This window comes from Carassius gibelio, chromosome B2, assembly GCF_023724105.1.
Source record: "Carassius gibelio isolate Cgi1373 ecotype wild population from Czech Republic chromosome B2, carGib1.2-hapl.c, whole genome shotgun sequence".
Lineage (NCBI taxonomy): Eukaryota > Metazoa > Chordata > Actinopteri > Cypriniformes > Cyprinidae > Carassius > Carassius gibelio.
Window position 1 is genome coordinate 7,276,743 of NC_068397.1, and position 18,977 is coordinate 7,295,719.

Sequence of the window (18,977 nt, forward strand, 5' to 3'; positions counted from 1 at the left end):
CTTTCATCGGTTTATACTGGCTTAAAAGGACTAAAAACAACGAACCATGTTCTCACCAGAAATTTTCTGACTGAAGTTTGTGCGGTTGAGGAAAAATGGAGTCCCGTCCATGACTGTGATTGATTACATTCTGTCATGATTTCTTCACTGTTTAAATGATTAATTACTTTCTTTGGCTTGATTAGATGGATAGCGTATGCTTAAGCAATGCCAAAGACAACAGCATCACTCAGAGATATCCAGTGGTTTACATTTGACTGGTCAAGTGTAAGAGTCACACAATGAGAGTCAATACAGAGTTGATTGCATTTCAAGGTGTGAAATTCATTCATTTTGGTATGAACTATTTAATTCTTTATAATAAGTGGCATTAAATATACTGCTTTGATTTGATCTCAGTTTTTTTTTTTTTTTTTTTTTTTTTTTTTTTTTTTTGTGGCATGGTTAAAACAATACTTTGCGTGTTTTAAAAAGAACACAGTAGCAAGACCCATTTAAATTATAAATGTACAAAAAATAATAATAATAATGTATTTGATTTGAACTTTTTTTCCCCCACAATTTTAAACATGCCAGTGAATAATTGTGGCTTGTGGCATGTCTTAAATTCCATTTTTGGTTGCTAATTCCTGTTAAAATAATAATAATAATAATAATAATAATAATTAAAGCTGCAAGCAGCATTTACGGGGTTCAAGCACTTAAGGCATCTTAGGTGGTCAGAGCCAACCTGGACATATATGGATGGTCGTTAAACACATCCAAAATGGAGAATAGGCTAACAGACAGACACACACACTGAAATTAAATGATTAAACTCGTTTTTAAGATTTTAGATGTCATTTTCAGGTTTCACTGTAATCATAATGTGGCAAAATTTTAAAAACTGATATGTCTGAATGAACAAAATGGAAAACTTTAACTCAATGCGATTTGAAATGTTGTAAGAGTGTTTTTTGTATTGTTTAGGCATTACATCCTTTCAACTGTACAGTTTAAGTTAGCTGAATGAGCCCATTAGTGGTTTTCTGCTGCCATCTAGTGGTTATAAATGGCAATTTCTCATACATCAATGTGTTAATCCTTTTAAATCTTAGTGTTCTTTGCCCAATATCTCTTAAATATGGCAGGCTCGTTTAGAATGAAATTATGCATTATTTTACACAGTTTTGATAATTTGTGGGCTTTCTGTTTGTATTAATAGGCCTTTGTGTACACTATGCAAATAACATATTATAAAATTACTGGTTTATAGTTGTCCAAATGCAATTGTTCAACATGTTTTTGATAATTATTGACCTTCTGAGTCTAGAGAATTGTACTTCAGTGGTTTTATTGATTTTCAGCTTAAAGCCTTAGAATACTTTGCCAAAGTAACTTTTTCAAATAATCTTGAATATTTAATTAACAGATTTATTGACAAAATTGGTCCCAGAGGCAAAGTTTTTCAGAATGAGGAGATCTATCATATGATATGAAGATTTAGTGTTTTTGAGTGAATATATGTGCATTTTCAAACAGTTTTAGGCCATTTACCATCTAAATCTTGTGTTATGAGACCTTTTCTACTGTTATAGCGCCACCTATGGATCAATCTCCATGAAACTTTGCAGCCTTGTTGAGAGTCACCTGTTACATGATTTCACCTAGTTTCATAAAGTTTTGAGTTTTCGTTTAGGTTTTATAGGCTTTGGGGTATGTTTGGCCACACCCCTTTTTCTAAATTACCCGTTTACAGCTAACCAAAGGACAAAATTCAACATTTTTTTGATAATTATTGATCTAGAGAGTCCACAGAATATTACTGCAGTGGTTTGGTTCTGATCGGGCAAAAAACCTAGGACTAGTTCGCAAAAGTAGGTTTTTAACATATTTGTGAATAACAATTGAACGATTTGATTGACAGCAATGGTTCTTGAGGCAAAGTTGTGCATTATGAGGAGATCTATCAAATGATATGCATATTGTGTTGATATGTGAAACACCACGTGATTACAGAGCCATAAAACTCGTTAGCGCCAACTAGTGGCCGATTTCTTTCAAAATTCTTACAGACCTTAAGGTTCATGAGTCGAACGTACCCAGCGAGTTTCGTTCCGATCAACATCCGTTAACCCTTTCAAATAGGTGCTTAAAATTGTTTGGCCAATGGCGGCCATGTTTTTTGAGATATGCAAATGTCCTCATAGGTACTTGTGCCCCTTCAGACCAAGACACTGCATACCAATTTTCAAGTCGATCGAGCCAACGGTTGCCTAGTTATAGCCATTTATGTGTTTTTTCTATCTTATTGCGCCCCCAAGTGGCAGAGATGCGCATTTTTTTTTATTTTACCCAAAATTGAGCTCGTACATATGTGTACCAAGTTTGGTGAAGTTATCTCATTCCGTTCAAGAGTTATAGTTAAAATAGCATTTGGCCAACGTTACTATAGACGCTTTTTGGCGTACTGTTTCGCGTAAAAATTGAAATTTCAACTTTTTTTTGATAATTATTGATATTGAGTGTCCAGGGAATATTTCTGAAGTGGTTTGGTTCTGATTGGTTGAAAATCCTAGGACTAGTTCGCAAAAGTAGGTTTCGGATATAGCTCGATTTTGCGAGAAAACGGTGCGTCGTAGACCCCAAAAAGGCGCCGTGCACTTTTGTTCGGGCTAACCCAAGGATTGCTATGATGCCATGTTTTTGAGTTTATGGCTAACGGTTTACGATTCACGGCCAAAAACGTCCAAAATTTTAGTTTTTTGCGCTATAGCGCCCCCGTTTGGCCGATTGGGCTGAGACTTTGATAAGTTCTCCCCAAAATGAGCTCTACGATCTGTCCAAATTTCAGCTCTCTAGGCCTTACGGTTTGGGCTGCACGTTCAGTTCTAGGGCGGAAGAATAATAATAATAATTAAAGCTGCAAGCAGCATTTACGGGGTTCAAGCACATTAAGGCCTCTGAGGTGGTCTGAGCCAACCTGGACGTATGGATGACAGTTAAACACATCCAAAACGGAGAATAGGCTGACAGACAGACACACGCACTGAAATTAAATGATTAAAGTAGTTTTTAAGAGTTTGGATGTCATTTTCAGGTTTCACTGTAATCATAATGTGGCAAAATTTTAAAAACTGATAAGTCTGTATGAACAAAATGGAAAACTTTAACTCAGTGAGATTTAAAATGTTGTAACAGTGTTTTTTATTTATTGTTTAGGCATGAATTCATAAATCTTCTCAAAAGTACTGTTTCAATTTGCTTAATGAGCCCATTAGTGGTCTTCCGCTGCCATCTAGTGGTTATAAATTGCATTTACTCAAACAACACTGTTTTTAAACATAACTGTTATAGTGTAATGTTTTTTGCCCAATCTCTCTTAAATTTTGAATGCTTGTTTAGAATGAAATTAGGCATTATTTTACACAGTTTTGATAATTTGTGGGCTTTCTGTTTGTATTAATAGGCCTTTGTGTACACTGTGAAAATAACATATTATAAAATTACTGGTTTATAGTTGTCCAAATGCAATTGTTCAACATGTTTTTGATAATTATTGACCTTCAGAGTCTAGAGAATTGTACTTCAGTGGTTTTATTGATTTTCAGCTTAAAGCCTTGGACTACTTTGGCAAAGTAACTTTTTTAAATAATCTTGAATATTTAATTAACAGCTTTATTGACAACATTGGTCCCAGAGGCAAAGTTGTTCAGAATGAGGAGATCTATCATTTGATGTGAAGATCTAGTGTTTTTGAGAGAATATATTAGCATTTTCAAACAATTTGAGGCCATTTACCATATAAATCTTGTGTTTTGAGACCTTTTCTACTGTTATAGCGCCACCTATGGTCCGATCTCCATGAAACTTTGCATGCTTGTTAAGAGTCACCTGTTACATGTTTTTCCCTAGTTTCATAAAGTTTAGAGTTTTTGTTTAGGTTTTATAGGCTTTGGGGTATGTTTGGCCACACCCCTTTTCTTAATTACCCCTTTAACGCTAACCAAAGTACAAAATTTAACATTTTTTTGATAATTATTGATCTAGAGAGTCCACAGATTATTACTGCAGTGGTTTGGTTCCGATCGGACAAAAAACCTAGGACTAGTTCGCAAAAGTAGGTTTTTAACATATTTGTGAATAACAATTGAACGATTTGATTGACAGCAATGGTTCTTGAGGCAAAGTTGTGCATTATGAGAAGATCTATCAAATGATATGAATATTGTGTTGATATGTGAAACACCACGTGATTACAGAGCCATAAAACTCGTTAGCGCCAACTAGTGGCCAATTTCTTTCAAAATTCTTACAGACCTTAAGGTTCATGAGTCGAACGTACCCAGCGAGTTTCGTTCCGATGAACATCCGTTAACCCTTTCAAATAGGTGCTTAAAGTTGTTTGGCCAATGGCGGCCATGTTTTTTGAGATATGCAAATGTCCTCATAGGTACTTGTGTCCCTTCAGACCAAGACACTGCATACCAATTTTCAAGTCGATCGAGCCAACGGTTGCCTGGTTATAGCCATTTATGTGTTTTTTAAATCTTATTGCGCCCCCAAGTGGCAGAGATATGCAATTTTTTTTATTTGACCAAAGATTGAGCTCATACATATGTGTACCAATTTTGGTGAAGATATCTCATTCCGTTCAAGAGTTATAGTCAAAATAGTATTTGGCTAACGTTAGCATAGACGCTTTTTGGTGTACTGTTTCGCGTAAGAATTGAAATTTCAACTTTTTTTTGATAATTATTGATATTGAGTGTCCAGGGAATATTTATGAAGTGGTTTGGTTCTGATTGGTTGAAAATCCTAGGACTAGTTCGCAAAAGTAGGTTTCGGATATAGCTCGATTTTGCGAGAAAACGGTGCGTCGTAGACCCCAAAAAGGCGCCGTGCACTTTTGTTCGGGCTAACCCAAGGATTGCTATGATGCAATGTTTTTGAGTTTATGGCTAACGGTTTACGATTCACGGCCAAAAACGTCCAAAATTTTTGTTTTTTGCGCTATAGCGCCCCCGTTTGGCCGATTGGGCTGAGACTTTGATAAGTTCTCCCCAAAATGAGCTCTACGATCTGTCCAAATTTCAGCTCTCTAGGCCTTACGGTTTGGGCTGCACGTTCAGTTCTAGGGCGGAAGAATAATAATAATAATAATAATTAAAGCTGCAAGCAGCATTTTACCGGGGTTCAAGCATTTAAGGCCTCTGAGGTGGTCAGAGCCAACCTGGATGTACGGATGACAGTTAAACACATCCAAAACGGAGAATAGGCTGACAGACAGACACACGCACTGAAATTAAATGATTAAACTAGTTTTAAGAGTTTGGATGTCATTTTCAGGTTTCACTGTAATCATAATGTGGCAAAATTTTTAAAACTGGTAAGTCTGTATGAACAAAATGGAAAACTTTAACTCAGTGAGATTTAAAATGTTGTAACAGTGTTTTTTTTTTATTATTGTTTAGGCATGAATTCATAAATCTTCTCAAAAGTACTGTTTCAATTTGCTGAATGAGCCCATTAGTGGTCTTCCGCTGCCATCTAGTGGTTGCATTTACTCAAACAACACTGTTTTTAAACATAACTGTTATAGTGTAAAGTTTTTTGCCCAATCTCTCTTAAATTTTGCATGCTTGTTTAGAATGAAATTAGGCTTTATTTTACACAGTTTTGATAGTTTGTGGGCTTTCTGTTTGTATAAATAGGCCTTTGTGTACACTGTGAAAAGAACATATTATACAATCACTGGTTTATAGTTGTCCAAATGCAATTTTTCAACATGTTTTTCATTATTATTGACCTTCAGAGTCTAGAGAATTGTACTTCAGTGGTTTTATTGATTTTCAGCTTAAAGCCTTGGACTACTTTGCCAAAGTAACTTTTTTAAATAATCTTCAATATTTAATTAACAGCTTTATTGACAACATTGGTCCCAAAAGTTGTTCAGAATGAGGAGATCTATCATATGATATGAAGATCTAGTGTTTATGTGAATATATGAGCATTTTCAGACAATTTGAGGCCATTTACCATATCAATCTTATGTTTTGAGACCTTTTCTACTGTCATAGCGCCACCTGTGGTCCGATCTCCATGAAAATTTGCATGCTTGTTAAGAGTCACCTGTTACATGTTTTCACCAAGTTTCATAAAGTTTTGAGTTTTCGTTTAGGTTTTTTATGCTTTTGGGTATTTTGGTCACGCCCCTTTTCTAATTTAGCCAGTTAAAGCTAACCAAAGGACAAAATTCTACATTTTTTTGATAATTATTGATCTAGAGAGTCCAGAGAAAATTACTGCAGTGGTTTGGTTTCGATCGGGTAAAAAATCTGGGACTAGTTCGCAAAAGTAAGTTTTTGACATATTTGTGAATACCAATTGAACGATTTGATTGACATCTTCGCTCCTTGAGGCAAAGTTGTTCACAAAGAGGAGATCTATCATATGATATGAAGATCTAGTGTTTGTGTGAATGTATGAACATGTCCTACAAATTGTGATCATTTTCTATTGAAAATGTTTGTTTTTGAGGCTTTTTCAACTGTTATAGCGCCACCTATGATCCGATCTCCATGAAACTTTGCATGCTTGTTAAGAGTCACCTGATACATGATTCCACGAAGTTTCATAAAGTTTTGAGTTTTCGTTTAGGTTTTATAGGCTTTGGGGTATGTTTGGCCACACCCCTTTTACTAAATTACCCCTTTACAGCTAACCAAAGGACAAAATTCAACATTTTTTTGATAATTATTGATCTAGAGAGTCCACAGAATATTACTGCAGTGGTTTGGTTCCGATCGGACAAAAAACCTAGGACTAGTTCGTAAAAGTAGGTTTTTAACATATTTGTGAATAACATTTGAACAATTTGATTGACAGCAATGGTTCTTGAGGCAAAGTTGTGCATTATGAGGAGATCTATCAAATGATATGCATATTTCGTTGATATGTGAAACACCACGTGATTACAGAGCCATAAAACTCGTTAGCGCCAACTAGTGGCCGATTTCTTTCAAAATTCTTACAGACCTTAAGGTTCATGAGTTGAACGTACCCAGCGAGTTTTGTTCCGATCAACATCCGTTAACCCTTTCAAATAGGTGCTTAAAATTGTTTGGCCAATGGCGGCCATGTTTTTTTGAGATATGCAAATGTCCTCATAGGTACTTGTGCCCCTTCAGACCAAGACACTGCATACCAATTTTCAAGTCGATCGAGCCAACGGTTGCCTAGTTATAGCCATTTATGTGTTTTTTCGATCTTATAGCGCCCCCAAGTGGCAGAGATGCGCAATTTTTTTTGTATGACCAAAGATTGAGCTCATAGATATGTGTACCAAGTTTGGTGAAGATATCTCATTCCGTTCAAGAGTTATAGCTAAAATAGCATTTGGCTAACGTTAGCATAGACGCTTTTTGGTGTACTGTTTCGCGTAAGAATTGAAATTTCAACTTTTTTTTGATAATTATTGATATTGAGTGTCCAGGGAATATTTCTGAAGTGGTTTGATTCCGATTGGTTAAAAATCCTAAGACTAGTTCGCAAAAGTAGGTTTCGGATATAGCTCGATTTTGCGAGAAAACGGTGCGTCGTAGAGCAAAAAATGCAGCTGTGCACTTTTGTTCGGGCTAACCCAAGGATTGCAACGATGCCTTGTTTTTGAGTCTACGGCTAACGGTTTACGATCTGCGGCCAAAAATGTCCAAAATTTTAGTTTTTTGCGCTGTAGCGCCCCCGTTAGGCCGATTGGGCTAAGACTTTGATAAGTTCTCCCCAAAATGAGCTCTACGATCTGTCCAAATTTCAGCTCTCTAGGCCTTACGGTTTGGGCTGCACGTTCAGTTCTAGGGCGGAAGAATAATAATAATAATAAAAATCCTAACAATTACAAGAGGGTTTCAGCACTGCGTGCTTGAACCCCTAATTAAAGCTGCAAGCAGCATTTACGGGGTTCAAGCACATTAAGGCCTCTGAGGTGGTCTGAGCCAACCTGGATGTACGGATGACAGTTAAACACATCCAAAACGGAGAATAGGCTGACAGACAGACACACGCACTGAAATTAAATGATTAAACTAGTTTTAAGAGTTTGGATGTCATTTTCAGGTTTCACTGTAATCATAATGTGGCAAAATTTTTAAAACTGGTAAGTCTGTATGAACAAAATGGAAAACTTTAACTCAGTGAGATTTAAAATGTTGTAACAGTGTTTTTTTTTTTTATTGTTTAGGCATGAATTCATAAATCTTCTCAAAAGTACTGTTTCAATTTGCTGAATGAGCCCATTAGTGGTCTTCCGCTGCCATCTAGTGGTTGCATTTACTCAAACAACACTGTTTTTAAACATAACTGTTATAGTGTAAAGTTTTTTGCCCAATCTCTCTTAAATTTTGCATGCTTGTTTAGAATGAAATTAGGCTTTATTTTACACAGTTTTGATAGTTTGTGGGCTTTCTGTTTGTATAAATAGGCCTTTGTGTACACTGTGAAAAGAACATATTATACAATCACTGGTTTATAGTTGTCCAAATGCAATTTTTCAACATGTTTTTCATTATTATTGACCTTCAGAGTCTAGAGAATTGTACTTCAGTGGTTTTATTGATTTTCAGCTTAAAGCCTTGGACTACTTTGCCAAAGTGACTTTTTTAAATAATCTTCAATATTTAATTAACAGCTTTATTGACAACATTGGTCCCAAAAGTTGTTCAGAATGAGGAGATCTATCATATGATATGAAGATCTAGTGTTTATGTGAATATATGAGCATTTTCAGACAATTTGAGGCCATTTACCATATCAATCTTATGTTTTGAGACCTTTTCTACTGTCATAGCGCCACCTGTGGTCCGATCTCCATGAAAATTTGCATGCTTGTTAAGAGTCACCTGTTACATGTTTTCACCAAGTTTCATAAAGTTTTGAGTTTTCGTTTAGGTTTTATATGCTTTTGGGTATTTTGGTCACGCCCCTTTTCTAATTTAGCCAGTTAAAGCTAACCAAAGGACAAAATTCAACATTTTTTTGATAATTATTGATCTAGAGAGTCCAGAGAAAATTACTGCAGTGGTTTGGTTTCGATCGGGTAAAAAATCTGGGACTAGTTCGCAAAAGTAAGTTTTTAACATATTTGTGAATAACAATTGAACGATTTGATTGACATCTTCGCTCCTTGAGGCAAAGTTGTTCACAAAGAGGAGATCTATCATATGATATGAAGATCTAGTGTTTGTGTGAATGTATGAACATGTCCTACAAATTGTGATCATTTTCTATTGAAAATGTTTGTTTTTGAGGCTTTTTCAACTGTTATAGCGCCACCTATGATCCGATCTCCATGAAACTTTGCATGCTTGTTAAGAGTCACCTGATACATGATTCCACGAAGTTTCATAAAGTTTTGAGTTTTCGTTTAGGTTTTATAGGCTTTGGGGTATGTTTGGCCACACCCCTTTTACTAAATTACCCCTTTACAGCTAACCAAAGGACAAAATTCAACATTTTTTTGATAATTATTGATCTAGAGAGTCCACAGAATATTACTGCAGTGGTTTGGTTCCGATCGGACAAAAAACCTAGGACTAGTTCGTAAAAGTAGGTTTTTAACATATTTGTGAATAACATTTGAACAATTTGATTGACAGCAATGGTTCTTGAGGCAAAGTTGTGCATTATGAGGAGATCTATCAAATGATATGCATATTTCGTTGATATTTGAAACACCACGTGATTACAGAGCCATAAAACTCGTTAGCGCCAACTAGTGGCCGATTTCTTTCAAAATTCTTACAGACCTTAAGGTTCATGAGTTGAACGTACCCAGCGAGTTTTGTTCCGATCAACATCCGTTAACCCTTTCAAATAGGTGCTTAAAATTGTTTGGCCAATGGCGGCCATGTTTTTTTGAGATATGCAAATGTCCTCATAGGTACTTGTGCCCCTTCAGACCAAGACACTGCATACCAATTTTCAAGTCGATCGAGCCAACGGTTGCCTAGTTATAGCCATTTATGTGTTTTTTCAATCTTATAGCGCCCCCAAGTGGCAGAGATGCGCAATTTTTTTTGTATGACCAAAGATTGAGCTCATACATATGTGTACCAAGTTTGGTGAAGATATCTCATTCCGTTCAAGAGTTATAGCTAAAATAGCATTTGGCTAACGTTAGCATAGACGCTTTTTGGTGTACTGTTTCGCGTAAGAATTGAAATTTCAACTTTTTTTTGATAATTATTGATATTGAGTGTCCAGGGAATATTTCTGAAGTGGTTTGATTCCGATTGGTTAAAAATCCTAAGACTAGTTCGCAAAAGTAGGTTTCGGATATAGCTCGATTTTGCGAGAAAACGGTGCGTCGTAGAGCAAAAAATGCAGCTGTGCACTTTTGTTCGGGCTAACCCAAGGATTGCAACGATGCCTTGTTTTTGAGTCTACGGCTAACGGTTTACGATCTGCGGCCAAAAATGTCCAAAATTTTAGTTTTTTGCGCTGTAGCGCCCCCGTTAGGCCGATTGGGCTAAGACTTTGATAAGTTCTCCCCAAAATGAGCTCTACGATCTGTCCAAATTTCAGCTCTCTAGGCCTTACGGTTTGGGCTGCACGTTCAGTTCTAGGGCGGAAGAATAATAATAATAATAATTAAAGCTGCAAGCAGCATTTACGGGGTTCAAGCATTTAAGGCATCTTAGGTGGTCAGAGCCAACCTGGACGTATGGATGACCGTTAAAGACATCCAAAATGGAGAATAGGCTAACAGACAGACACACACACTGAAATTAAATGATTAAACTCGTTTTTAAGATTTTAGATGTCATTTTCAGGTTTCACTGTAATCATAATGTGGTAAAATTTTAAAAACTGATATGTCTGTATGAACAAAATGGAAAACTTTAACTCGGTGAGATTTGAAATGTTGTAACAGTGTTTTTTTATTGTTTAGGCATTAATTCATACATCCTTTCAACTGTACTGTTTAAGTTAGCTGAATGAGCCCATTAGTGGTTTCCGCTGCCATCAAGTGGTTATAAATGGCAATATCTCATACATCAATGTGTTAATCCTTTATAACTCTTAGTGTTTTTTTGCCTAATCCCTCTTAAATGTTGCATGCTTGTTTAGAATGAAATTAGGCATTATTTTACACAGTTTTGATCATTTGTGGGCTTTCTGTTTGTATTGATAGGCCTTTGTGTACACTGTGACAAGAACATACTATACATCACTGGTTTATAGTTGTCCAAATGCAATTGTTCAACATGTTTTTGATAATTATTGACCTTCAGAGTCTAGAGAATTGTACTTCAGTGGTTTTATTGATTTTCAGCTTAAAGCCTTGGACTACTTTGCCAAAGTAACTTTTTTAAATAACCTTGAATATTTCATTAACAGCTTTATTGACAACATTGGTCCCAGAAGTTGTTCAGAATGAGGAGATCTATCATATGATATGAAGATCTAGTGTTTATGTGAATAAATGAGCATTTTCAGACAATTTGAAGCCATTTACCATATAAATCTTATGTTTTGAGACCTTTTTTACTGTTATAGCGCCACCTATGGTCCGATCTCCATGAAACTTTGCATGCTTGTTAAGAGTCACCTGTTACATGTTTTCAACAAGTTTCATAAAGTTTTGAGTTTTCGTTTAGGTTTTATATGCTCTTGGGTATTTTGGTCACGCCCCTTTTCTAATTTAGCCAGTTATAGCTAACCAAAAGACAAAATTCAATATTTTTTTGATAATTATTGATCTAGAGTGTCCAGAGAAAATTACTGCAGTGGTTTGGTTTCGATCAGGTAAAAAACCTAGGACTAGTTCGCAAAAGTAAGTTTTTAATATATTTGTGAATAACAATTGAACGATTTGATTGACATCTTCGCTCCTTGAGGCAAAGTTGTTCACAAAGAGGAGATATATCATATGATATGAAGATCTAGTGTTTGTGTGAATGTATGAACATGTTCTACAAATTGTGATCATTTTCTATTGAAAATGTGTGTTATTGAGGCTTTTTCAACTGTTAAAGCGCCACCTATGATCCGATCTCCATGAAACTTTGCATGCTTGTTAAGAGTCACGTGTTACATGTTTTCACCAAGGTTCATAAAGTTTTGAGTTTTCGTTTAGGTTTTATAGGCTTTGGGGTATGTTTGGCCATCCCCCTTTTCTAAATTACCCATTTAAAGCTAACCAAAGTACAAAATTCAACATTTTTTTGATAATTATTGATCTAGAGAGTCCACAGAATATTACTGCAGTGGTTTGGTTCCGATCGGACAAAAAACCTAGGACTAGTTCGCAAAAGTAGGTTTTTAACATATTTGTGAATAACAATTGAACGATTTGATTGACAGCAATGGTTCTTGAGGCAAAGTTGTGCATTATGAGGAGATCTATCAAATGATATGCATATTGTGTTGATATGTGAAACACCACGTGGTTACAGAGCCATAAAACTCGTTAGCGCCAACTAGTGGCCGATTTCTTTCAAAATTCTTACAGCCCTTAAGGTTCATGAGTCGAACGTACCCAGTGAGTTTCGTTCCGATCAACTTCCGTTAACCCTTTCAAATAGGTGCTTAAATTTGTTTGGCCAATGGCGGCCATGTTTTTTGAGATATGCAAATGTCCTCATAGGTACTTGTGCCCCTTCAGACCAAGACATTGCATACCAATTTTCAAGTCAATCGAGCCAACGATTGCCTAGTTATAGCCATTTATGTGTTTTTTCTATCTTATAGCGCCCCCAAGTGGCAAAGATGTGCAATTTTTTTGATTTGACCAAAGATTGAGCTCATACATACGTGTACCAAGTTTGGTGAAGATATCTCATTCCGTTCAAGAGTTATAGTCAAAATAACACTTGGCTAATGTTAGCATAGACGCTTTTTGACGTACTGTTTCGCGTAAGAATCGAAATTTCAACTTTTTTTTGATAATTATTGATATTGAGTGTCCAGGGAATATTTCTGCAGTGGTTTGGTTCCGATTGGTTGAAAATCCTAGGACTAGTTCTCAAAAGTAGGTTTCGGATATAGCTCGATTTTGCGCGAAAACGGTGCGTCGTAGAGCTAAAAAAGCAGCTGTGCACTTTTGTTCGGGCTAACCCAAGGATTGCAACGATGCCATGTTTTTGAGTCTATGGCTAACGGTTTACGACCTGCGGCCAAAAATGTCTAAAATTTTAGTTTTTTGCGCAGTAGCGCCCCCGTTAGGCCGATTGGGCCGGTTTTTTGTATCTGAGTAGCGAGCAGGACTACTACCATCTGACCAAGTTTCAGCTCTCTAGGCCTTACGGTTTGGGCTGCACGTTCAGTTTTAAGGCGGAAGAATAATAATAATAATAAAAATCTTAACAATTACAATAGGGTTTCAGCACTGCGTGCTTGAACCCCTAAAAATCCTAACAATTACAAGAGGGTTTCAGCACTGCGTGCTTGAACCCCTAATAATAATAATAATAAAAATCCTAACAATTACAATAGGGTTTCAGCACTGCGTGCTTGAACCCCTAATAATAATAATAAAAATCCTAACAATTACAATAGGGTTTCAGCACTGCGTGCTTGAACCCCTAAAAATAAATATAATCCCTCAGATTGCAGTTCAGTGCTGAATAATTCTAAACGGAACCAACAACAAGATCATGAAGTGTTTTATAGACTGTACTTGCGTTCACATATAGTCTCCGGAAGGTGGCGGTATGGAGCCACCAGTTCTCTTTTACTTTCATTGGCTGCGAAGAAGAGCGGAACCGCTGAGATGTTGCTGTGGATACGTGAAGTTTACAACTCTCGAAGTCAGGCAAGACCATTATTGAATTGTTTTTTTCTTATTAGCAGTTGTCTACTCAAGTCATTAACGGCTTAACTGTGTGTGGAAAAACCTCTGGTCAAACTTATGCGAACTAACACGTATTACAGCAGACTGTGAATGTTTCGGCGTGGATCAACGTTAGCAGGTTTGTTCACAATTAAGACTGACGAAGAATACACAAGCAAAAATAATTTCGTCATTTTGACGCAGATGTGTGACGCTAGCATACACTTCACATGAAGACCAGCTTTTCCAGTTAGTAAAGGGGAACATTAAGATGCTGCCCGGGGCAAACTCGAGGTGTTTTTCCCTTTTAGGTAATGAGGGATTTGTGGATCAAGTTTTGTGACTAGTATTATTATAAAAAATGTGTGGATTTCGCCGGTTATTATTTATTTATTACATGAGTCAAATATATATTTCAGATATACTCATCTTTGATATGCATTAAAACCTATTGAGTGCATTGAGTTAGAAAGCATAATGTCTCAAATAGACTGTCACGTGTCTTCAATTCAAATATGGGCAATTAAACATGTACATATATTTATAATCATTTACATAAGTATATGTACTTGTATATGTATTAAAATAAATGTACTTAAGACTAATCTCTTTTACTGGGGTTCTGCTTTGTCATCGGTTATTCAATTATTCAGCTAAATTGACAAAACACAATGGCACAATTGATTTAGTATGTTATATAAAGTATTATATCATATTAAATACAAATAATATAAAATGAACAGGATCATTAATTAATATATATTTTAATAATAAATATATTATTATGTATTAACATTAATACCTACATATTAATAAACATAGTTAATACATTCTTTAAAGAAGTGGGTGGGATTGACTTTTAGTTTATCCATTCCCTGCTGGTGGAATGACTCGTCCAACTCGAGTTTCTTCAAGAAATGGCTATAGCCACATTCTCTTCCATCTACACTTGACCCTCTAACACTAGCACTCTATATTCTATTTCTATTCTATCTACTTTTTTTTATTTATTACTAATTAAAATTCTAACTTGTTTTCTTTTTATGTATTATAATTTTTTTTAATTCTATTGTCCTCTTTTATAAGTTGCTAAATGATTCAATGAATAATGTTACAGTTTGTGCTATGACAACAACTAAAATAAAAAATAAAAATTCTGGATTCTGGAAATCAGTTTCCATTAATGCCAAATTGGCTGTTGCATCATCATGCTGCACATGCTTAACTTGCATCTAAACATGTTAGAATAAAAAAATAAAGCACATTAGGACTGGAGGGCATCTTACCCCATCTCACCGCGCACAGTTGTCATGTCAGTGTTTGTCTTTTGCAGTATGTTCAATGTTGAAGATCTAATGTGTTCATTTCTTTTGTCTTTGTGCACCTAAAGGCTTTTTAAGATGTCTCCATCACTGATTGGTGTTTAGAGCCACTTTCCATCCCGGTCTACATTCACTATGCTGCAAGCAGAGACCCTCCAACTTCTGTGCCTGACATCCACCAGTGGGGTCCCTCTGTTCTCACGAGGCTCCGCAAAGCAGCTTCCCTTTTCCATCATCGGCTCCCTAAATGGTGTCCATATGTTTGGCGCCGGCCACGGGGCTCAGTTAATGAGCTGTGAGACAGATCGAGGGAGCCGTGTGGTCTGGGGGGTCTTTCAGGAGAGCCTGATGCTGATTGCGGTGAGCGGCGGCGGGGGTCCTGCCATCAGTGAGCTGCAGCTGCGCCGCCTGCTGGAGAATGTGTGGAACTGCATGGTCCTGGTCCTGGGACAGGACGAGCTGGCAAACATGCGCAATGTGGAGCGGCTAAAACGGGAGTTGCGTTCATGCTACCGCCTGATTGACCTACTCCTGGAGCGCGTCAGTGACGAACAGGGATTCATGGGAGATCTGACGCAGTGCGCTGACTGTTTGCTTCTCTCCAACTCAGGCTTGCTTCAGGAAGCCCTAGACTCCTTTACACAAGCAGCGGAGAGTGAATTTGGCTGTCTGCTGGTGCACGGCCGTGTGGCACAGGCCACGGAGAAGTGGTGGTCTCGACTGTCGTCCCAGGAAGTTGTTGTGCTCTCAGTCTTGGTGCACTCGCTCTCCGGCGCATCTTCATGTGACTACCCCGTCTTCCTTCCCCAAGGAAGTCCTACCGTCGCAATTCGCTTACTCAGTTTCCAGCTACTGCCTGGAGTTCACGTGTGCGTCCTCTGTGGCCCCAAACCCTCTTTATACAAGGCAGAGAATGAGCTTATCGGTCGTTTTTGGTCCCCTTTTGTGGAGAACCTGCGTAGCTGTTTGGAGCAGGCCAAACATTCTACTCTTCCCCCGTCTGTTAGCCTTCGCTGGGACATCCAGGCGCTTCTCCTCATCAACCGTGAATCTCGCCGTGCCGTCACCGTCTGCCCTCGGGTTCGCAGTGGCGCTCCTTCGGAGGCTACGCCTCTCCTCTCGTCAGGCAGGCGCTTGGAGCTCCTCCGTCTTTTTTATACATTTGCTATGACTCGATATTTTAACCCTCAGGAGGTATCAGTCTCATCAGCCTTGACTACCTCAGAGGATTTCTCTCAGGGTTTTACCCACGTCCCTGTGCAGTGTTACCTTGTCACAGATGAGTGTAAGTGTTATGGCCTGCAGAGTTCCCAACACCAGCTCTTCCTCCTCATGGATCTCTCTGTGCCCACGTTTGCCTTGCGTACTGTGGCTACACAGACTCTCTCAGCGATTACTGCTGCAACTGGTTTTTAGAGCACTGGTTTGGACATGTATGGGTTACTTAACCAGTAACCAGATTTACTGGATTTGCAAAAATGAACAGCTCAAGCATTATTAATAGTAGAGAATAGTTCACATAAAATTACAACACTGTCATCATTTTCTTACCCTCTTGTCCTTATATGACCTGTTTGAGTTTGTGTTTTCTTTCGAAAAACAAATCTTCCAAAAATAGTCCATACAATAAAAAATTTAAAAACATCAGTGAATTACATTGAGAGAAAATGGCAAGACATGTTTCCAAATATCTTCTTTTGTATTGACATGCAGATTTGGAGCGACATGAGGGTGAGTAAATGATGACAGAGCTTTCCGTTCGGGTGAACCATCCCTTTAACTGGTCACTGGCAATTTCTGGCTGTGATCATCAGGCTCATGCCTTGTTGTATATTAATCAAAAGAAGACTTTTTGTCTATGTAAGCCATTTATTAATATTACTGTAATGTTATTTCTGCATCTACTAATACAGTTTTATTTTTAAAGAAGATTATAGTATGAATTAAAAATTGAACAATACAGCAGATTTATAAATTAACATATGCATACACATGCTGTATGCATAAGGAATAAAAAGGATTATTCATTGTTAGTTAGTGATACCTACTGCATTAACTAACAAATTGAACCTTATTGTAAAGTGTTTCTAATATTCCTTTACTGTAACTGTTTAAGTACTTAGGTGTTGGATAAAAAAAGGGTATAAACAGATGTGATTCTAGAAAGTGAATCAAAATATAGACTCAAAAGCACTTAATGACTACTGTATAACTGTTTATGTGTAGCGTTCACACTGTGATACACATACTTTGTGTTGTTATGAAACATTGAATGGAAGCTGTGTTTGGCAATGAGGACCAACATAACATTATTTCGAAAGCTGTTTATGTGAATTTTCACTTAATGACACTGGTGAACAAATTAGTTTTATAATATGTTTGAAATTGTGGTGTGAATTTATACATATGCATCTTTAGATTTTTTTTTTGTTTCCTTACGCTGCAGTTATATTTTCATGTTTCAGCACCAACAATGGAATAAAATCATTCTGTATTATTCTGCATTCATCATTATTATTTCTGAACCACATATTTTATTTGTAAAAATCAGCAGAAATCTGTGTAACCACGCCCCCTGCTGTCCAATCATAGTATGTTCCAAGAACAGAGATCTTTATTTTTGAAACAAGAGTGGGTGATGGAAAGGAAGTAAACACTTGCAAGTTAAATAAAGAGAGGATATTGGGTGTGAGTATTGCTGCAATGAACATTGTAATTACACGTTTACACCTTATTTTAAATATAAATAGCACTGTCCTGTACAGCCAGCACAATAGTTAATCTGCAATTGCATGCAACAATTGAGAAAATAAAAAAAGGAATGATGACAAAATAAATTGAATGTGCATGATGTGTTGAAAGGAAGTATCACTGTTTTTATTGCATGCACTTAGGATAGAAGTCCAGTCCTGGGTTTCTGTAAAACATTTTATTATGAAGATTTATTAATCCGTATGATTGTCGGAAGAGGTGTGTGTTGTTTTTTTTATGGGGTATGAAATTTGCAGCAACTAAAGTCCTAGTCCTTGTTATTTGGTTCATAAATAATTATCCATTAACAAATTCAACTTATCATGTCTTTTTCCCTGAGTCACTCCTTCGAGTCAAAGATCAATGCAGTCTGTTCGACACAAAGCTGAAATATCCTTGAAGTATACATAAGCTCTATAAAAGGCTAAAAAGAATAAAAATAAATATGGCATGTTTTATATCAAGCATTTCTTCCACACCCGGTCTCATTATCTTTGCTCTAATAAAGGGATAATCCGCAATAAATACCAGTTAAGATCTGTGACATGCCTCAGTTTGCAAAGACAATGCGTTGATAGAAAGGCATTCACAATGGAAGTCTATGGTGCCCCTGACTGTACAGCCTATCCCTTGTCTCGCTGGAAAACTAGCTCGAGTATTAGATCAGACATTATATCACAGAATAGGAGTAGCAGGCATTGGCTTGTGTCACTAACTTCATCTGTTGTTATTAATCTTCAATAACACTCTGAGTGCCTGTTAATGCTTCTAACCACATAATCAGGGAAGTTACAGGTTATCTGTTGCAGTTAAATGAATAGTAAATTCTTACCTCAAAGCTGTCATCATTAGTCTTTGTACAAGTGCATATACAATTATAAACACTTTTACTGGAGGGCTACTGTTTACTGTGCCACTGTTGACCTTTTTGTCCCGTTTGAAATGTTATTAATACTATTACAACACATTTAGTTTCTAAAGAACAGTTTTAAAAGTTTTCCTTTGTTGTGACTTAAAAGTAATATATGGATTTTGGGGCTATATTTCATCACAGAATCCACATGAATTAATCTTTGGCAGTTGTGCATAAAGGA

The 18,977-nt window shown here is 36.8% G+C and overlaps 1 protein-coding gene across 3 annotated transcripts; it reads left to right on the forward strand.

Moving 5' to 3' along the window:
• Positions 1–13,426: 13,426 nt before the first annotated feature.
• On the forward strand, positions 13,427–17,629 carry fuz (fuzzy planar cell polarity protein). Of its 3 annotated transcripts, none has more exons than XM_052549586.1 (2): positions 13,427–13,787; positions 15,201–17,629. In XM_052549586.1, exon 2 carries the CDS (start codon positions 15,268–15,270, stop codon positions 16,546–16,548), a length of 1,281 nt encoding a protein of 426 aa, XP_052405546.1. In that variant the 5' UTR covers positions 13,427–13,787; positions 15,201–15,267; the 3' UTR covers positions 16,549–17,629. The 3 variants fall into 3 exon arrangements, with proteins under 3 accessions (XP_052405546.1, XP_052405545.1, XP_052405547.1); XM_052549585.1 differs by having other exon boundaries at positions 13,428–13,792; XM_052549587.1 differs by lacking the exon at positions 13,427–13,787 and adding an exon at positions 13,805–14,121.
• The last annotated feature ends 1,348 nt before the right edge of the window (positions 17,630–18,977 follow it).